This window comes from Sus scrofa, chromosome 13, assembly GCF_000003025.6.
Source record: "Sus scrofa isolate TJ Tabasco breed Duroc chromosome 13, Sscrofa11.1, whole genome shotgun sequence".
Classification (NCBI taxonomy): Eukaryota; Metazoa; Chordata; class Mammalia; order Artiodactyla; family Suidae; genus Sus; species Sus scrofa.
The window spans coordinates 207,491,258-207,511,103 of NC_010455.5; the positions used below are offsets into that span (position 1 = coordinate 207,491,258).

The 19,846-nt window shown below is 63.2% G+C and overlaps 1 protein-coding gene across 1 annotated transcript; it reads right to left on the bottom strand.

Annotated features, from left to right (window-relative positions):
• PTTG1IP (PTTG1 interacting protein) lies at window positions 2,399-15,832 on the bottom strand. The gene is made up of 6 exons (XM_003359011.4): window positions 15,622-15,832; window positions 10,347-10,399; window positions 8,201-8,309; window positions 5,255-5,429; window positions 4,660-4,706; window positions 2,399-4,328 (listed from the first exon to the last, which is right to left on the bottom strand). The coding sequence occupies exons 1-6, from the start codon at window positions 15,719-15,721 to the stop codon at window positions 4,282-4,284; spliced, it is 531 nt and encodes a 176-aa protein (XP_003359059.1). The 5' UTR covers window positions 15,722-15,832; the 3' UTR covers window positions 2,399-4,281.

A 19,846-nucleotide genomic window follows, 5' to 3' on the forward strand; every position in this document is an offset into this window, starting at 1 on the left:
CCTCTCTGGAATCACTTGGAGAGCGGGTTGGAAAGCATCCTGCCCCCCGCACTGGATGAGCGTGCGTGTCTGGAGCTGGGGCTGGCGGGGTGACGGCTGCATGCAGCCCGGGGAGGGGGAACCGCTGCTGTCCAGGAACAGCCTGGCCTCCGCGAACGAGGCGTTTGTTGGTGAGCGTGCAGCCTGCCCTCCTCCCCTCTGGCCCAGTTAGGCCCCTCCCTGCACCGAACATGGAGAAACGTGGAGAAGTGCCCGCGGTGGCCTCTGCACAGCAGGGAGCTGCCATGACCTCCTGACCTCTGTGGACACCAGGGTCCGGCTGGCGTGGGTCCCAGGTGTCAGCGCTTAAAGCTAGAGCCAGACCAGGAGCACGTGACAGTGAGTGACGTGGAAGGAGAGCCGACAGCCGGGCCCGGGAGGCGGCAGCGCAGGGCCACCAAGCTGGCAGACCCGGAGAGTCTGGGTCTTTCGGGCGACACCCAACCCGTCACCGTAACCGGGATGCCGGGCTCCTCCCGGGCCGCTTCCAGGGCTTCCCCGCGGTTGGGCCGCAGGTCGGAAGTGCTCTCGAGCCTTCCTCAGGGGACTGGGACCATCCTCAAGGGTCGCCGAGCCCAGGAGCAGAGGGAAGCCCTGGCTCTCCAGGGTTACTGCGCTCCTGCTCCGGAGGCGCACCGGCCAGAGTGGGGCTCACCCCGCGTCTAGCTCACGGCAGGCCTGCTGGGGACAGGCACACACAGCGCCTGACCGAGTCCCCTCCCTGTCCCCGGCCGCAGGCAAGGCCACCTGAGGGGCCCTCCCCCAGCCCACCTCCACTGCTGAGGTGCAGACCCGGGGCTCTGCAGGTCAGCGCACCCCCAGGCTTGAAGACGTAGGGCTCCCCGCGTGTGAGAGCTGGACGGTGTCCCCCAGCGTCACAAGCAGAAGCCCTGACCTCAGCACCTCCCAGCGTGCAGGGTCTGGAAAGGACCTGACAGAGGCCATTAAGATAAACTGGGTCGTGGGTGGGTCCTGACCCCATCTGACGGGGTCCCTGGGAGACGGGGCGATCAGGACGCAGACATGCATGGACGGCGACCATGGGGGGACATGGGGAGGGGGCGGCTGTTCACACGGCCAGGAGAGAGGCCTGGGGGGTGGGGGGACCAGCCCTGCCAACACATGGGCCCCAGGCACCCAGCCTCCAGGCGAGATAAATGTGGTGCTTGCACGTGACCTGCGCAGACTGACACACCCCACGGCCCGCTGAGCAGCTCCGGGCACACGCCATACTCTCCTCCTGGTCCTGCCCGGGGCTGGGGGGGCAGCGGGCCTGCACTCTGACCTTGGGCGGGGCAGCCTTTTCTGCCACCTACAGCCCGAGGTGGCCCTGGCGGCAGGAGGAACGGAAAGCCCTGCGGGCCCCAGGGTGGGGGAGCGTCCCTGATTGGGGCACCACACTGGGGCCTCCTTGGGGGCCTGGCTGTCGGAACACGTTGGACTGTCCCCCCAGAGGGCAGGTGCTGCACGTGGTCCCGACCACCACGGAGACGGCCCACATCTGGGCCGGCCGTGGTCAGAGGCCCGTGACGCACGGGCCCAGGGAAGGGCTCGGGAACACGGGGCGAGGAGACGGGGCAGGGAGGGGGTGCGAGAGCTGGCCGGGCTCTGGCCCTAAGCCACTGGCACTGTGCTCGGCCCCAGGCCCAGAGCCCTCAGTTCTGTGTCTGGATCCCGGGATTCAGTCGTGAGCAGGACCTTCCTGGGAAATGGGCCAGGTCACCTGAGCAGGCATCCAGCCTGCCGCTCGCTCCCCTGAGGTTTCTGGGAGCTGAGTTGCGGGCGTGGCTTCGGGTTGTTCAAGTCCCAGGTGGGTCTCAATCCAGCCTCCCCCGGGGGGCCGTCTCAGGGACCAGCAGCGCCCTCGCCAGCCCGCTGCCCCCTTGTCACGGAGCGCAACCATGTCACCAAACAAGAATCCGGGTGCCTGATGCCCAGTGAGGCCAAAGAGAAGCGTCGGAGTTTGGAGAAAGGTTTACTGCGGGGCTGTGGGGCAGGGGGCGGTCATCCTCAAAACGCCCCCAACTCAGCAGCAACTCGGAAGTGGGCGGGACTGCTCCCCACGCGGGTACCAAGACCCCCAAGCAGGTAGGGCAGAGGGCAGGATGCGTTCCTGGTGGCACCTGTTTCCAGCAGGGGAGCCAAGGTGCACAGGCTCAAAGGCACCTTTTCGCCAGGTGGCGCTGCAGCAGGAAGCCGCGCGGCCCTGGGGCCATTCAGCAGCGGGAGCTCCGTGGGAGGCTGCTCCCGCGGCTAGTAAGGGGTCCAGAAACCCACCTTCGTCAGGACCGCCCCATCCACCCCTGCTCCCCAAGCAACAGCGCTCCCACCACCCAGAAACGAGAGGAGGAACGCAGCGTAGCCAGCAAAAACGTGTATTGGGCCGCTGACTGGAAAGTGGCTACAGATGAAGGCACTCAGGTTACGCGGTTCCTGGAGGCTCCAGGTTGGACTGCTCTTGGCAGCAAGTCGAAGAGCACAGGGAAGCGGCGGTGCCCGCAGCCGGCTCTGTGCCGCGCGGAAGGATGGGGTTTTTATCTCACAACCCACTCGCCTCAGCTCGGCAGCCGCAAGGCAGCAAAGAGGGATTTACACCCAGACTCGGTGTTGACTCGAGTCTCTTACAAAGATTTTTATGAACAAAGAGTAGAAAGGAAAACTCTGCAGGCTGTTACGAAGGACACGGGAATGTCTCTTAACACTTTGCTGCAATCAAATGCCCAAGAAATCAAAGAATAAGACTCAAGAGTCTGTTAAAGGTTGCTTCTTAGTCTGTGAGAAGCCAGGGTCAACCGGTTAGATCGACACAGGGGGTGTGGACAAGGCCTGGCGGGCCGCACGCCGGCGTGTTTGGTCGCTGGGTCCGCGTGGACAAGGCCTGGCGGGCCGTGCGCCGGCGTGTTTGGTCACTGGGTCCGTGTGGACAAGGCCTGGCGGGCCGTCGCTGGCGTGTTTGGTCACTGGGTCCGTGTGGACAAGGCCTGGCGGGCCGTCGCTGGCGTGTTTGGTCGCTGGGTCCGTGCGGACAAGGCCTGGCGGGCCGTGCGCTGGTGTGTTTGGTCGCTGGCTCTGCCTGAGTCCTTTCATGCAGCCGCTCACCTGCCGTCCCAAAGCTCGGTTTCCTCTAAGTCAAAGCAATGTGGCAACTAGAACTGTGTTCAGATTTCAAGGAGGAACCAGTCACTTCATTGTCTGCGAACCTGCCTGGAAGCGCGCAGACCACGGACGGCAGTCACATGTCTTCACTGGAGGGACGACTGCCGCGTCTGGCACCTCGGGGCCACCGCAGATGAGGCCGCCCGAAGGAGATCCACGGAGCTGGCCGGGGGCCGGGTGGTCTGGTCAGCAGGACAACCAGCAGCATCTCTGCACCGCCGCCCAGCCCTCAGCACCCTGGCTCACAGGGTCCCCCGGGGAGAGCCCAGGACACAGTCCCTTCCCGGAGGACCTACCGTCGCACGCGGTGCCCAGGTGAGCACTGAGGACAGGCAGGGAGGGTCTGGGACTCGGGAGAGACTGTGCCCGGGCCCCAGGCCTGCGGTCAGTGGGGCAGAGAAGGGTGCAGGTAAAGCTTCTCAAGTGTCCCCGCCCCTGCACGGGGTGACTGCTGGCCAGAGGGTCCACATTCAGATTTTCCCAGGAAGAAACGCCTCGTGTGCCAGTCCAGATGCTGATTGAAAAGCCAGCCCCCAGGTGGCCTACGCTTCCAAAGGAAGGCTTCGGGTGAAACCTCTTTTTTGTCTTTCTAGGGCCGCACCTAAAAAGGGGAGTTTTAGCGACTGCTTGGTGCCAGCTGGTGCAGATGGACGGGAACCCTCAGCAGACGGCGCCCGGGACACGGCGGGCAATGGAGAGCCGGCTCGGCTCGTCGGGGAAATGACAAGGGCTGGCTGGTCGGGGGTCCCACAACAGACTGAAAACGCACTGCCTTCCGGCATGTGGAGCCGCACCCACCAGGCCCGGGACACAGGGCGCGGTCGGCACCGGCTCCCAGGTAGACTGGGGAGGGGCAGGAACGTGCGGTTTCCTCAGATTAATGACAACACAACCAAAGGCCCTGACAGGCTTAATGTCTCAAGGGACAAAGACAGAAACAGGAAAAAAGAGGACAAAGCTCACAGGCCTGCACCTGGGGGGCAGCTTCCCACGGGCCGCCCCAGGGCCGAGGCGGACGAGGCCGTGGCCGCTGCTGACCCGCAGCCCCGGGCCAGGCGAGGAGACGCTGCCTCGCATGACGCGCCTCTAGTTGTTTTCGAATCTGGCGTACGGATTGTCTTCTTTAAACAAACCTGCAAACCAAAGGGGCTGATGACAAACGCGCGCGGCCGACGGGAACCAGCCCGCACCTCGGGACAATTCAGATGCGGCCGAGAGAGAGCCGGGTGCGCGGAGCAGGCGCAGAGACCACCCTTCACCCCCCGCCCCCGCCCGCCTCCGCCCGGGGACCAGGGGCACCGGACCCCCTGTTCCTACAGAGCCCAGGGTGGAGTGCGGCGTCCCCTCGCAGCAGGTGCCCGGAGGCTGGCTGGGAGGTAAAGGCAGGTAAAGGCAGCGCTCCGTCACGCACCTGCGGCCGGCCTCCCGTGCCCCCGGCGGAAAGGAGAGCCCGCGGACTCTTACCGTATTTTCTTCTGATCTCATCGTGTCTTGACTTCATCTCTGCTCTCCTACAACACAGAGGGCGCTCGCTCAGCACCAAAGGGCAGCACGATTTTACCAGCGGGACCTTTCACTTTGGGCGGCGGGGCCGGGGGTTCACTCCCGCCTCCCGGAGCCAGAGCTGGATGGGGCCGGCCGGCCAGGGCCACACTCCCACTGGACGGGCAGGGGGCCCGGCAGACCGGGCTGCTCCATCACCTCACCCGGTTCGTTTCAATAGAAGCAGCTCTCATGCCCCCACACTGATTTCCTTTAAAGAAAACTAACCCATCAGCAAAGACCTGCGCTTGGTTCGGAAGACGGCAAGGACCAGCAAGGCCCCGGCCCCAGCGGCCTCCCGGCCACTCCACACACACGCTCCAGGGGGCGGCTGGCAGGACATGTGTTGTCACAGTGCTGGCAACACAAGAGGCCAGTTCGGCCTCACGGACAAGAGGCCACAGCGACGCCCTCCTCCCTCTGTGCCTCTGCGGGCTCAGAGCTGGACGGGCACTCAGAGGCCTGGTAGGCACAGCCCTGAACCCACAGGATCCCCGCCCCGTCTTCCGGGCCTCACCGCTCCTCCTGCCGGACCCGCCGCTCCTCGCGCTCCCGCTCCGCCTTCTCCTCGCTCCGGTCGGGCCTGCGGCTCCGCTTCCTCGGGCAGCAGCAGCAGCAGCAGCAGATGGCGACGCCCAGGAGCACGGAGCCCCCGAGCACCGACAGGGTGATGATCAAGGCCTCGAAGTTCACTGCGGGGGGCAGCGGGGTCACCACGGCCCTGCCCCCCGCCCCCGGGACCGATCCCGGCTCCCACCAGCCGCCCTGCGCCGAGGCAGCGGCAGCTGCCGCCCCCCCGCATCCCGCACAGGCCTGACCGGCCCGAGCAAAGTCCACAAACCCAGAGGGAGGAGCAGCGGCGAGCTCAGACGGGAGCCACAGAGACGCGGTCCCGCGGGATGACGGCGTCAGAGCCCGGAGCCCTCCACCCACCGCCCACGGGACACCCCTCCCACCACGGGCAGAGCACGGGCTGCAGCCACCAGACGACCTTGTGACCTCCTGTCCCGACCAAACACTCTTCAAACAAGTTTCTCCTGAGGATTTATAAAGGCAAACCAGTGGCCGAGACGTCCCCAGTCCATCCCGCAGAGCCCATCACGGGACAGACAGAGGCCGTGGGGCGAGCGCGGCCAGTGCAGAGGTCTGGGGAGCCCCACCCTGGACGGCGGTGCGACCACCACGGGACGGGCTGCTGCAGCAGGACGCTTCCTGACACCGAGCCGAGAACCGAGAACCTCCCAGTTTCATGGCTGGGGGCAGGGCAGGGTCCTTGGGGAGGGGGAGGCAGACACCCAGCGCCTTGGTGCCCCCACCCAGGGGCCACCTCAGGCTGCCAGCGCGACAGCACTCGCTGTCAGGGCTGGGGCCGCATCCTGGCAAAGGCCACCTGCATTTCTGATCATGCGGCTTTTCCTCCCCTGACCTGTCCTGGCAGCGCTGGAATCCTAAGAAGCAGGCGTGACAGACCCCTGAGCAGAGGGAGCAGCTTCACGGCAAGAGAGGCCGCGAACAAGCAACAGTAAACCCAGTGAAACGAGGGAGACGGCTGCTCTGGAGGCACCGCCGCGCCGTCAGCAGCGGACTCGGCTCCACGACCGAGTCAGAAATCCCTCCACGGGGAAGGATACGGCCTCGCAGGGGATCTACCCCAGAGGCGAGGCCCGAACGGAGAGCACGACCCAGCCCCGGCGAGGGTTCACCCAGCGAGGACCCCGTGGTTCTCCGGCGACGCTTACGTCCAAGGGCGTCAGCATCGGAACCCAGACAGCTCGCCGAGCGCCCGTGGGGGAACAGAAGTGCGTTAGCGGGAGGTGCGGCCTCGCCGGCGGTGACCGAGGTCTCCGGGGGCCTGACCACAAGGTCCCCACCAGCTCAGGTCCTGTGGACGAGGTCCCGCAAACACCTGTCCTGGTTGTGGGGACCTGGCAGCAGTTCCACTGCCCGCCGGCCCAAGGACTGAGCCAAACAGGCCCATCACGCCTCCTCTCGGGGACCAGGGGCTCAGCAGTCCTGTTCCTACAGAGCCCAGAGCGGACCTCGCCTGCCCAGTGTCCCCACACTGGGGTCCTGTGCTGTGCTGTCCTCACAGACCTCACAGGAGAATGACCAAAAAAGCCCGCCACTCGAAGGGGCGCTCAAGGCCGCTGGCCAGCAGACAGAGCTTACCAGCACGAGACAGCGCTCCACAGCCCGGACGGACTGCAAGGAAGCAGACGACAGCCCCAGCGCCCGCCGGATGCGCCACCACCTGCAGCCGCGTCCCCCCGCCCAGTGCAGCCACTCGCAAGAGACGTGGCTGACGACCAAGGCTAAACGTCAAGAGAGAGTGGGCTGGCAACACTCCCAAGGGCGCCCACACAAGAGCGCGGGGCTGGTCACCTGCACGCGGGGCACAGCAGCACCTCCGGTGAGGGCACACACTCGGTGGTCAGGCAGACACCGCCGCAGACACCGCCACCGCCACCGCCATCCAGGGCAGGGCAGCGCTCACCTGCCACCATGGGGTCCCCAGGGACAGGCGGCACCAGACGTGGTCCGTGTGTTTTGCCAAGTGGAGATAAACTGCGGACTCAGAAAGTGCACCGCGGACACGCGGGTGTGTTTGTCCTCTAGGGGCCTGGGGGGCAGCAGGGGGTGGCCCGGCGTCAGGCACTTTACAGCCAAGGCCCCAAAGCCAGCAGCTCCCTGGTGCCATCTCTGTGGAACAGACGGGAGGCCATGGGGACGAGAGCCACCAAGACGAAAGCAGATGCCAGCGAGGCCAGGACACCTGCCTGGGCTGAGGAGGGCGGAGACCAGAGGACAGCCCGCTGGGTGGACGTGATGGCTGTGTCTGCCTACATGTGCGCACACGCGCGCGCGCACACACACACACACGTGCGCGTGCACACACACACTTCCAGGTTCCCTGGGTTTCCGCTGGTGAGGTCAAAGTAAGTTGTTTCAGAGGCCGACGGGTTCTGAGACGGAAACCAACTGGGACAAAGATCAAGAACGCGTCGTAGATGACACCCCGACACAAACATGCCCAGCGGTCATCACAGCACCCATGACCCCAACGGGGGCCAGGGAGAGGCGTCACAAGCCCAGCTGCAGAGAGAGGAGTGCCACACGGCAACACTCAACACAGCCCCGCTGGCACGGCGCGCGAGGGAAGTGCGGGGTCTCGGCGCCCTCACACCCCCGAGGAGGGGCCTAGGAACCCTACGTGCGGGTGGGAGGCGCGTGAGCGGACGCCCAGCCCCCCAGGTGCCACGATGCAGGTGCTCGTAGGCCCAGGGATGCGGGGGAGACACCCGCAGAGCCCAGGTGGCCTCCAGACCCAGGCCGCCTGCTTCCCAGAGGCCACCGCTCTCCCGGCCTCCCCACCAGCAGCGCCCAGGACCCCGAGACCCGGCTCTCTGGCAGCTCATGTTAACTGAGCACGGCTCTGCAAGAAGCCCCGAGCACAGCGACTTACCCCAGCACACGCCCCAGCGTGCAGAGCTCAGCTGGCAGAGGGAGCTGGGCGGCAGGACCCTGGTCACCGGGTAGTCCAGGCACGCCTGGTTGGTGTTGCACCAGAGACACTAGGAGAGAGGTGACAGAGAAGGTCACACACCGAGGGCGGCCGGGCTGGGTCCTCCCAACCCAGACCTCGCCCCCCAGGCACCCGCAAGCCTCGCAGCCTCCGTGCTGGTCCAGAGGGCGCCCCACCCAGGGCCTCTGCGCAGCCTGCTCCCCCGGCCTGGCCGCCCCCCGCCCCTCTAACACCCGGAGGCCCCACGCCTGCGGGAGGACAGGCCTTCCGTGCTTCCCGAGCCCCCCCTGCCCGCCCCCAGGTGGGACCACGCTGGGCGGGGTGGCGTGGCGTCCAGCCACAGCCGTCATCTCTCTGTCAAGATCCTAACTTGGCCCGTGTCGCTGCCAGCTGTCTGCGGGATGACGCGAGGGAAGGTCAAAGGCCCGTCGGGAGCCGGGGAGCTGGAGGGAACCTGGCGCGCGTGCCCAGGGCGCATCCCCAGGGCGCGTGGCAGGGGCCGGGCGGCGGCCGGCGGAGGGGCCCAGGCCAGCCCCACGAGCCGGGCTGGCCCTGTGCGGGCTGGGGTTTGGGTCGGCCTAGCACGCCCGCTCAGGTCAGCATATTCTGATGCTTTAAATCTTGACAGTCACCATTTTCCTCTCTGAGCTTCTAACGGGAAGGAATATGATGGTGCTTTCTGTTCCTAAGTGAGGGTGCAGGTCACCCCAAAAAAACGTGCCCGCGCCCCCTGGGTCCGTGCTCACGACGCCTCGGCTGTGAGGGCCCGGCGTTCCAGCCGTATGAGCAGCCCTTCCACCGCTGGGCTTCCCTCCTGCTTCGCAACTTCCAGCAAACCTCCCTTTCAAACAGCCCGAGTTTGAAACGTTTAACTTTCCCTTTTTATGCGACGGTGCTGCCGGAAGCCACAGGAGCTCACGAGGAGGGCGAGCTCTCCTGTGCCTGGTGGAATCTTCTGGTTTAGCTGAGCGAGGCCCCGGGCACACCCCATGAGGCAGGGGCCCACGTGTGCTCCAGTCGTGGGAAGCTCTGCCCCGGCCCACGCGCTCACCTGCAGCTCTTGACCTCACTGGTCGGGGTTCGGGTGGGGGCCGGGCCTTCAGAGACATGTGCGCCCCACTGGCCTGCGCACAGCCGCAGCTGCGCCCCCAACCTGGCTCCCAGAGACACGGGGCCACAGGGCTCACTGCAGAAGCGCTCGCGCCCCAGACCCTGGGCTCCCTGGTGCTTGAAGCAACTCTCGGCAGAAACCCCCCAACATGAAGCAGCAGCACCAGGAGACACCCGCCAAGGGCCAGGGCCAAGCACCAGCCAGGGCTGCGGGACCGCTCCTGCACGCTCCCCGCCCTCCTCAGGCCAGAGCCCAGAGCCCCCCTGGAGGCCGCCCCCATGAGCCCAGGCCCGTGCCCCAGAGAAGCACGCCCCTGCTCGAGGCCACGACATCTGGGTGCCCTCCAAGTCCCTCCCGGATCTGAGCTCCTTCTCCCCGGACGCCCACATGCAGGGAGGGCACGAGGCAGGGCCTCCTCGGGCTCCAGCTCTGGGGCTCCGGCTGCCCGTCAGGAAAGCTGGACCTTCCGCACTGGTGAGCACAGCGGCGGGAGGGCTCACGTGTCCAACAGGCCAGCCGCTGTGCCCACAGGAAAGCCCTGGTCGCAGGCCAGCCGCTGTGGGTGGGGGCTGAACTCCCAGGTGAAATGGTCACTGTTGGGCAGCATTTGTAATGGCAGCCGTTTAGCTTTGCAGCGGCCAATGGTGGCGGTCATTTGGGTCCCTCTTTCAGAAAGGCCAGCTGGCCCACCCCCTCCCCGCTCTGAACACTTCGGCTCGGCGCCATGCCTGCGGCCCGGGGAGCCCGCACCTGCTCTGCCGTGGGCCCTCCTGCTTCAGGAGGTGAGGCAGCATCTCAGGGACACGCAGGTGGCACGGGTGGCTTTCAGGGGACGGTTAAGCACGCCTGAGAAAGGCTACTACCAACCAGTGAAGACACCTCCGCAAAGCCCCATCATGGAGCCCTTGGCACACAGCGGCCCCTGGGGTCAGAGGGCGGCTGCTCGGGGCCCCGGCCGCCCTGCGTGCTACTCACAGAGACGTTCCTCAGGCACTCTTCGCACGTCCTGTTTGTGTGCTGAGAGCAAGCTGCAGGGAAAGAGCAAACAACACTGAGTCTGCAGCGTCCAGAGGCGGCGGGGGGCGGGGGGTGCCTCCCACTCACGCAGCAGGCCGGCCAGGTTCACGGACTGAGCTCGACGAGCAGGGCCCCAGATGGACACACGTGTGGGGGCCTGACCCCAGGGTCTCGCGGGAGAGAAGTCGGCGCCCGCGGCAGGGCTGGCCGCCCGGGGTTCACCCATGAGCCTGAGCACCAGGGACCCATGCATCGGCTGACACTCTGGCACCAGAGGCCACGGCAGTGCCAAGCCCCCCCGCAGGACGGAGAAGCCAGTTCCGGTCCCAGCAGAGCCTGGCCGCTAGAGAATGGGGTGGACCCCACGCAGCCCCGAGCTCAGGACTCGGGCGAATCAGAAGTACAAAGCCCGGAGTTCCCATCACGGGGCAGCAGAAACGAACCCGACTAGGAACCATGAGGTTGCGGGTTCGATCCCTGGCCTCGCTCAGTGGGTTAAGGATCCAGCGTTGCTGTGAGCAGTGCTGTGGGTCACAGACACAGACCGCATCCCTCACTGCTGTGGCTGTGGTGTAGGTCGGCGGCAACAGCTCCGATTCGACCCCTAGCCTGGGAACCTCCATATGTCATGGGTGCAGCCCTACAAAGACAAAAAAAAAAAAAAAAGAAGTACAAAGCTGGTGTACAGAAAAGAATTTCTAATCCACCAGCAAGCAGCTGCTATCCCTCCCCCCCTTAAAACACACCCACATTTGTTTTTGGCCGTGCCCGCAGCAAACGAAACTCCCGGGCCAGGGATCGACCTGTGCCAAGCAGTGACTGTGGTGGATCCTTAACCACTACGCCACCAGGGAACTCCAAAACACACCCACACCTGGGAGAGGGCTGTGTACGTTGCCTCCAGCCACCAGCAAAGGCACATGAGAATAATCGGAAGTCCCCTGATGGCCTAGCAGTGAGGGACCTGGTATTGTCACTGCAGCGGCTTGGGTCACTGCTGTGGCACAGGTTTGATCCCTGGCCTGGGAAGTTTTGAATGCAGCAGGTATGGCCAAAAAAAAAGAAAAAAAGAAAAAGAAAGAAAAGAAAGAAAGAGGAGGAATTCCCACTGTGGCGCATTGGAAATGAATCTGAGTAGGAACCGTGAGGTTGCGGGTTTGATCCCTGGCCTTGCTCAGGGGGTTAAGGATCTGGCGTTGCCGTGAGCTGTGGTGTAGGTCGCAGACGAGGCTCAGATCCCAGGTTGCCATGGCTGTGGTGTAGGCCGGCAGCTGTAGCTCCCATTTGACCCCTAGCCTGGGAACCTCCATACGCTGTGGGTGTGGCAAAAAAAACCAATAAAAAATAACATGGAATTATGATACGATCCAGCGATCTCACTGCTGGGCATATATCCAGACAAAACTTTCCTTGAAAAAGACACGTGCACCCCTATGTTCAGTGCAGCCCTATTCACAACAGCCAAGACATGGAAACAACCTGAATGCCACCGACAGATGAATGGATTCAGAAGATGTGGTGTATGTACACAATGGAATATACTCAGCCATAAAAAAGAACAAAATAATGCCATTTGCAGCAACATGGATGGAACTAGAGACTCTCATCCTGGGGGAAGTCAGTCAGAAAGAGAAAGACCAATGCCGTGTGACGCCACTGATATCTGGAGTCTCATATACGGCACAGATGAACCTGTCTACAGAAAAGAAACAAACTCATGAGCCTGGAGAACAGACGTGCGGTTGCCAAGGGGTAGAGAGAGGGAGTGGGAGGGACTGGGAGTTTGGGGTTCGCAGATGCCAACTACTGGGAGCAGCTAAGCAAACGCGGCTGCAGCAACAGAAAGGGACTCGGCTTTGGGCTTCACTGAACCATTTGTTCCTCCAACGTTTTCTGCAGCTTTAGACTTCGTCTCTGTTCTTTCCCTTGCCACTCCCTGGCAGCTGGAAGTTCCCAGGCCAAGCACCGAATCTGAGCCGCAGCTCCAGCAACCCCAGGTTCTTAACCCCGTGCCACAGCAGGAACTCCTGAACGTCTTCTGAATAAACTGTTGGCCGGGGAGGTGCAGAGGCCTCGCACACCCGCTCAAAGTCCACTGGAAAGGCTCTGGAAAAAGGATCCACGGCCTTCTCGTCGACCTTGACAGAGTGGCCGTGGGGAACTGGGAAGATGCAGCCTGGGGACAGGGATTTTCCAGTTTAACAACCGGTCCTGTGTGAACTAAAAGAACTCAGCTCCAAGATACACACCATCAACCCGTCCACCCTGGGGCCTCTGGATCACCGGCCAGCGTGTGTCAACAGTCGGCGGGGGAAGGCCAAAAGGGACAGCCTCACTCTCCCCTGGCTCCCAGCACAGCCTGGAACCGGGCAGGTTCTTAACACAGGAACGCCCATGTCAAACAGCCTCCGCAGAGCCCAGAGCCGCCGAAGGCCATTCCCTTCCCGCCCTCGAAGCCCAGGCATCTTGCACGGCCAGAAAGGCAGGTACCCCAGCCGCCTGCAGCTACTTCAGAGACGGGCGGTGGCGGCGGCGTTTCTCACCGCATCTTATCTCATCACGGGACGCGGACAACCTGCGCTGAGCCGGAGGTCGGTCAGCAGCGGCCCAGGCTCCCGGGTCTAAGGCTGAAATCACCGCCCTGGCCTCGGAAGCCGAGGCCAGGACCGTCCACTTAGGCTCATCTTTTCGGGGCTAGAGACCCGCAGTCTCATGCTCGTGGGAAACTAAGTTGTAAAGAAAAAGTCTGCTGGACGCAGGCCAACCCAGGATGTATTTTCAGTTCTTTCCTGAAGTTTCGGGTGCGTCAGCTGCTTAAGCACAAAGGACGCAGCGCACACTAGCGTCTGTCGGGAGCTCTGTTTTTTAAAAACAAGGAAATGAGGAAGGCTCTTTCCTGTCGGACCCAACAGGCCCGAGGGCTGCATTCAGCAGACCACATGGAAAAGCCCCAAAATTGGGCGCTGCGGCCGCGCCCCAGGCAACAGGGCACAGCAGGGGCCCGGTGGGGTCAATTTCACCTGAAAAAGGAGGCAGGAGTTCGATTCGATTCGATGCAGAAAAGGGGCGAGGTGTATGCCAAGATTCAGACCTGAGCACACCAACACCCTGCACACCCCCCCCCCTTCAGGACAAAAGGCCTTTCAGGGTCGCCTGCCCTCCAGAGGCAAAGATGAAACGCTGGCTGGGGGGTCCAACCCCGCTGAAGCCCTTCGACACGCTGTGGGGTCGAAGGCCATGTGCACAGGAGAGAAGACCGCAGCAGACAGGTGAGTTTGGGACGGGGACCTGCGTGCTGGCCTCTCGAGTCACACACCTGGGATGGTTATTTTTCGTGTCAACTCGACCGGGCCAAGGCAAACAGCGCCCAGGAGTGTCTGTGGGTGTTTCCAGAAGAGACGCCCTGAGCTGGTGGCCAGATTAAAGCCCGTGGCCCTCTCCTAGGTGGGTGGGTGGCATCTCCTAATCCACCGAGGCCCGGACACGACAGAGAGGCAGGGAAGGACGAATCCGCTCTTTGCTGGAGCCGCAATGTGCACCTGCCCTGCCCCCGGCCTGCTTTCAGCAGAGAGGGGGACGTACCCACAGGCGTCCTGGGTCTCCAGTTGGCGGATGGCAGACCAGGGGACTCCTACCCCGCCCCCCCCGCTCCCGAGAGCCAAGCCCTTGTGATGAGCCTTTCCCACAGCTGCACACATCCTGTGGGCTGGCTCTCCTGGGAGCTCTGAGGGACACACAGAGCAAACGTCCACGGTGTGGCTGCATTCCTACGGCATGACAAGCATAAACTCTCAGACCAGCCCACTCTCCGCGGGAAGGGGGCTCAGTGCTCACTGTGGCTGGAAAGGAGCTGCTTTGCTCCTGAAACACGAGTCTGGCTTAACTCCCAGACTGTCACAGGACCCGGCCGTGTGAAAAGCAAGCAGCCAAACACACGAGGGGGCGTTTCCCGCCACACCCACTCTCACAAAGCCAGAGTCCATCCCGGAAGGCCACCAAGGAGAGGGCCTGGTCTCCTGCCTCACACCCACCCAGTCGGGTAAAAAGAACTCATAATACATTCGTGCCGAAAACACATTCTGGACCTAAAGCTCCCCATTCTGCGCGACCTGACTGCCGCGCCACAGAGGTACACGTTAGTGCGCTGGGAAGCAGACGAGCAGGAACTCAAGCAGCCTTGCGCTGGAACAAGCAGCCCATAAGGTCACAAAGCGGACAGGTGCTTGGCTGTGCTGAACCGAAGCTGACCAGCCAGGGCTCTGCTCTCCACGCCTGGTGATCGCGGGACGCCCCATCCCCAGCTGCTCCTGAGATTTCCACCACCTTCCAGCAGCCAGGTCCCTGGAACTCCTGTGCCCTCTTATCCCATGCTCCCCTCACCCACCCCCAAGCACTCTGCTAGTTCCTGGTCAGTCTCCCAGGAAGTCTGGTTCTCCACCTGCCAGCCGCCACCCGGCCCAGCACCTGACACAGGTGGTACCAAGAATAGGTGGGATAAACCAAGGAAGGCTGACAACGGCTGCGGGTCTGGAGAGCGAAGAAACCCAGCCTCAGGGTTAGTTCAAGCCCTGGCCACTCTCCCCGGAGCTCCCTGGAGAGGGGGTCTACTGGGCACAGAGGGCGTGGGTGGGGGCCTGCACACAGGCCTCCCCGGAGTCTGAGCAGAGCGGAGCAGAGCCCCCAACACACCAGCCGCGCCCTCACAAGGGCTGGGCCCCTGGACTCCGGGCGGCTGACCCGCCAAGGGACAAGCAAGCTCCCAAGCCCTGCTCCCACCACCCCACAGCGCTCTCGGAGAGGGTCGTGGCGAGGTTAAGGAGCTGACCGTGCTCTCGGGCCAGGCCGCCCGCACGCTGAGCCAAAGGGCCGGCACGCAGTCTTCCCCCAGCCCCTGCTGCCCCGGCCGGACACTCGGGTGGGCCCCTGGCGGCCCCCGCAAACCGCACAGGCCCTAGGCAGCAACCTCTCGCCCCCCCCAGCACCCTCGCTTCCGGGCCTCTCGACCTTGTGCCCCCTCGCTCCTTGCCCCAGACCCCGCGCTCCCAGGGCCCTTTGATCCCCGCCCTCCCCTCGACCCCGACCCCGACCCCGCGCTCCCCGGCCCCTCGACCCCCGCCCCCTTCCTCCCGACCCCGCCTGTCAGGCCTCTCGACCCTGCGCTCCCCGGGCGCCTCGACCCTGGTCTCCCTCCCGACCCCGTGACCCTGACCCCGCGCCCCCCGGCCGCCCTCACCCTGCGCCGAGGCCGTCGGCAGGAGCAGTAGGAGCAGCGCGGCGCCGCCGAGGGCCAGTGCCCAGCGCAGCGTCGGCCCGCGGGCCCCACTGGACGCCATGGTGGCTTTGGTGCCGCTGGTCAGTCGTCGTCTGCGGCCGGACCCACCCCACTGGGACCCCGGCCAGGCGCCTCTGCCCGGAAGAGCCGCGCGCCGGAAGTGGGCGGGGCGACGGTGGAGCAAGTGCGCAACAGGAGGCCCCGCCCCCTCGCCCTACGGGCCCCGCCCCCTGCCTCTCGCGGGCCCGCCTCCCCGCTCCGCGCGGAGCTCAGTGCGCCTGCGCGACTGGGAGGGGCGGCCAGTCCCGGGCTTGGCTTGGCCCTGACCCTGGAGGGGTGGAGAATCCGCCTCCGGGAGTAGAGCTGTAGCGGTGTGTCCTGGAATGGCCCCGAGGGCGGTGCCTAACCAGCGTCCTCGGCTGCATAGCCAGCGTGCTCGGCCCCGATCCCCGCCCGGAGGGCCTCCCCCGCCCCCGGGCACCCGCGTCCCCGGACGCCCATCACCTCCGCGAGTGGAGCCTGCGGGCCGGGGACCAGTGTGCAGCGGCCGGCTCCTGGGAGGTCTGCAGCCGGAGGGCGTCGCGAAATGATAACAATACATATTGCAAGAGTCCAGTTACTTTCTTTTTAAGATTGTGTTTCCATAGTCAAAGTGGAACGGGACTTTGGGAATCGCACAGGGAAGCGATCCAACCCCTAAGCTTCCTGGGGTCACTGACTGGCGGCTTCCTGGACCAGCCTGATAAGAGCACCTCCCCCCCTAGCAGCACTGCCGGGGGGGGGGGGGGGGGGGGGGGGGGAGAAAGAGAAAAAAAGGGGGGGGCAGGGCTGGAGCGGCTGCCGCGTGCTCTCTCTCAGGGCCTCAACATCATGTTCCGGCTCCTGTTCCACTGCTGCCCCACACCTACCTCAACCCTGGAGGGGCTGCGGAGGAATCCAGGCAGTGGGCTTTGCAGTCTAACGTGGGGTCCAGCTGACCCCAGAGAGGGCTGTGCAGTCGGCCGTGATTGGGGCACGGCTCCCTGTCAGCATGGCCTGCCCTTCCCCTCTGCCCACATTGCTCGCCCCGAGACAGCCCAAGGTGGGTAGAATTTCACAGGCCCTCACCCCATTGGGTCTGTGTGGAGGACTCCTTGGCCTGGAAGACAGAGCTGGTTGCCCTGTATTTGTGCCTCCTGCAGTGCGGAGGAGCCAAAGGCGGCACCACCTCCTCCTGCCCGGTCAGCAGTGGGGGGCGTGGGTGTGGGAGATGCCAGCCCTGCCAGGTCCTCCCTCCAGGACCTCAGCTTCCATGAGCTTGAGTGCCTCAGTTCAGCTCGGCCGGATGGAGTAGGACAACCACACAGGCCGGTGTGGAAGTCCCTGTGAGGGACCACAGATAGGGAAGGGACTTCGGGAGACCACTGTGCCTTAATGACCGCTCAGGACAGCCGTCAGAAGAGGTAGGCTTGGCTAGTGGAAGCACAAGATATGCCTCTGGTCCTTGGTGGGGAGTGGGGCGGGGCCTGCTTTCAGGCTTAGACCAAGGGCAAGAGTTTAAGGACCACCCTTCTGCTGAGCTGAATGAGCACCTAGTTTGACCTTATAGGGTCAAACGCTCTCTCACCAGACACCAAGGAGGAGCTACCACTCCCAGAAAGAGGAAGAGGCCGTCTTTTCCCACCCGCACTCCACCTGGATTATAAAACTATAGCCCACCGGATGGTGCCGGCCGCTTGTATTTCTCAGGAGCGTCCCCATACATCTCGCTCTCGCCTATCGCTTTGTCTCTCACCGAATTCCTTCTGTGCTGAGACACAAAGAACCTGAACCTCAGGAAGTCCAGATACCAGGTGAGTGATTCTACTTTAAAATTGGAGGTTGACAGGTCGGGGCCCAGCGTCAACGTCACTGCCCTTCCCTTCTAGGGCAGACCCAAGCTAGCCCAGGTCCCGCTGGTGCCGGACGGCAGTGCGGGAAGGCAGCCTCGTCGTCGTCTTGGGCACAGTGACTGCAGGTCTGATGAATGCGGCATGGTTTCACAGGAATGTCTTCCACTTGGTTCTCGGTCCTTCGTAGAGGGGACAGGGTGCCTTCCTGTCCATGTGAGACAGCAAAGGGCCCTTGACTGCAGTGCACTGTCCCCCCACCTCTTCCAGTTCAAATACTTCATATCTCTATTTGGTTTGGATGTTCCGTTATAGAAAAAGATGGTTAAAACTCATGTGCCTTTGGAAGCAGAGTAAATACCAGCCTGGGCTTAGCACCAGGGCCACAGAAAGCCACATTTTTTTTCCTCCTAACAATCGCACAATTTACTGGTGTCTGAAGGACACTGTGCATTTGTAAACATTAACCAAGACGCCGTGAACACTGCTGCGTCTTAAACGGTGCCATCAGCAATGGCATTTTAAAATACAACTAAACTTTGACAACGTGGACGTTCAAAAGAGTACTCGGTGACTAGAGCCCACGTCTGCTTGAAAAGGGGGAGGCAGGGACAGCATTATTTAACTCACCCGCTCAGTTGTCAAAGAGCTGCGAGCTGATAGGAAAGACCCCAAACCACACAGGGTGAGAAAACATGAACCACAGTGACTTCGGAGAAGCAGAATGATTGCTCTGTTTGCAACCTGGAATTAAAAGAACGTATAGTTTTTCCAAGAATAATGATCAAGGAATTAGGAGTTCCCATCATGGCTCAGTGGTAACAAACCCGACTACTATCCATGAGGATGGGGTCCGATCCCTGGCCTCACTCAGTGGATTAAGGATCCGGTGTTGCCGTGAGCTGTGGTGTAAGTCAAAGATGTGGCTCGGATCCGGTGTTGCTGTGGTTGTGGTGTAGACTGGCAGCTGCAGCTCAGTTTCAACCCCTAGCCCAGGAACTTCCATGTGCTGCAGGTACAGCCCTAACACAGCAAAAGAAGAAGGAGGAGGAAGAGGAGAAAGGTTAAGGAATTAGATGGACACAGTTACAACAGTGTCAATTTAGGGGAAACTGTTGAACTCCAGTGCCAGGAGTGGGCTGGCCGCAGGACGGGCAGCCACAGCGGTTCCGGAATTCCGGGGCCCCCGCCCCAGAACTGCACCCCTGGGAGTCCCATGCGGGGCATTTTCACCTGAGTTGTCTCTACCTGGTGGCGAGTGTGCCATCCGATTTTTCCATCCTTAGCACATTCTTCAGTAGGTTAAAGAATTCCTTCCAGAAGGGCTGTGTGAAAAGGTGGAAGCCTCTCCCCGGGCAGGGACCGGACCGTCTTCCCACCGTGGTTATTAACACTGGGAAGAGCTCACATCCGGCTCAGCTGGGGACAGAGGGGGCAGCTGAGGGCCTCAGACCTTGGAGCCGCCTGGGAGGGGGCTCCGGGAAGGTCTGTGGTGCTCTAGACAGGCAGGGTCAGCGGGAGGGATGGATAGAGGCGGAGGGCTGTGCCCACAGGCCAGGGCCCACCCTCCACGACTGGCTTAAAGGATGGCACGGAACACGTATGCCCGGGATGAGGAAGGCGCTGAAGGGCTCCCCGATCCCTGCCGGTCCGTCCTCTTGGGGCCCAGGGATCTGCCCTGGTCCGAGGCGCGGAAGACACTGCCGCCCGCCTGCCCGCGATAAAAGCACTTCCTCTCGGGGGCGGGGGAAGGGCCGCTAGTGGACTTGACCTCAGCTTTCACCACACGCCTTTCTGGTGTCTCCATCTCACCAGGACAAGGCAGGAAAGTTTCAAGAGGATTATTTGAAAACTAATGAGAATATGTCACAAAAACAGGACGTGGGCTGAAGGCAACTGAGTTTTCTGTCGATGTTGCTAGAGCCTCAGGGACCAGCCAGCCCCGCCTGCCCCAGAGCACGCAAGGTAGGCTGCGTTGGGATCTGGTTTCTCCCTGCATCCAGGGAGGCTCCCCCTGCCTCCTCCTGAGGGGGCACGGCCCCCAGCATGCACAGCACCTGCAGCCCCGCCCGCCGAGCCCCTTATGGCACGATTCGACCCCCATCCCCTTGCTTCGCCGCGGGTCCTCCAACTAGACGCTGTAGCAGAATCACCTGGAGGACTGGCCAGAACACCACTGGGAAACCCTGGGCTGCCCCAGAGCCTCTCACTCAGCAGGCCTGCGGCCAGGCCCAGCGCTCACACCTTGCATATGCTAGTGAAGCCGAGCTTGCACCCGAACCAGCCTCTGAGAAGCGTGGCTGCTCTGGGCCAGCGGG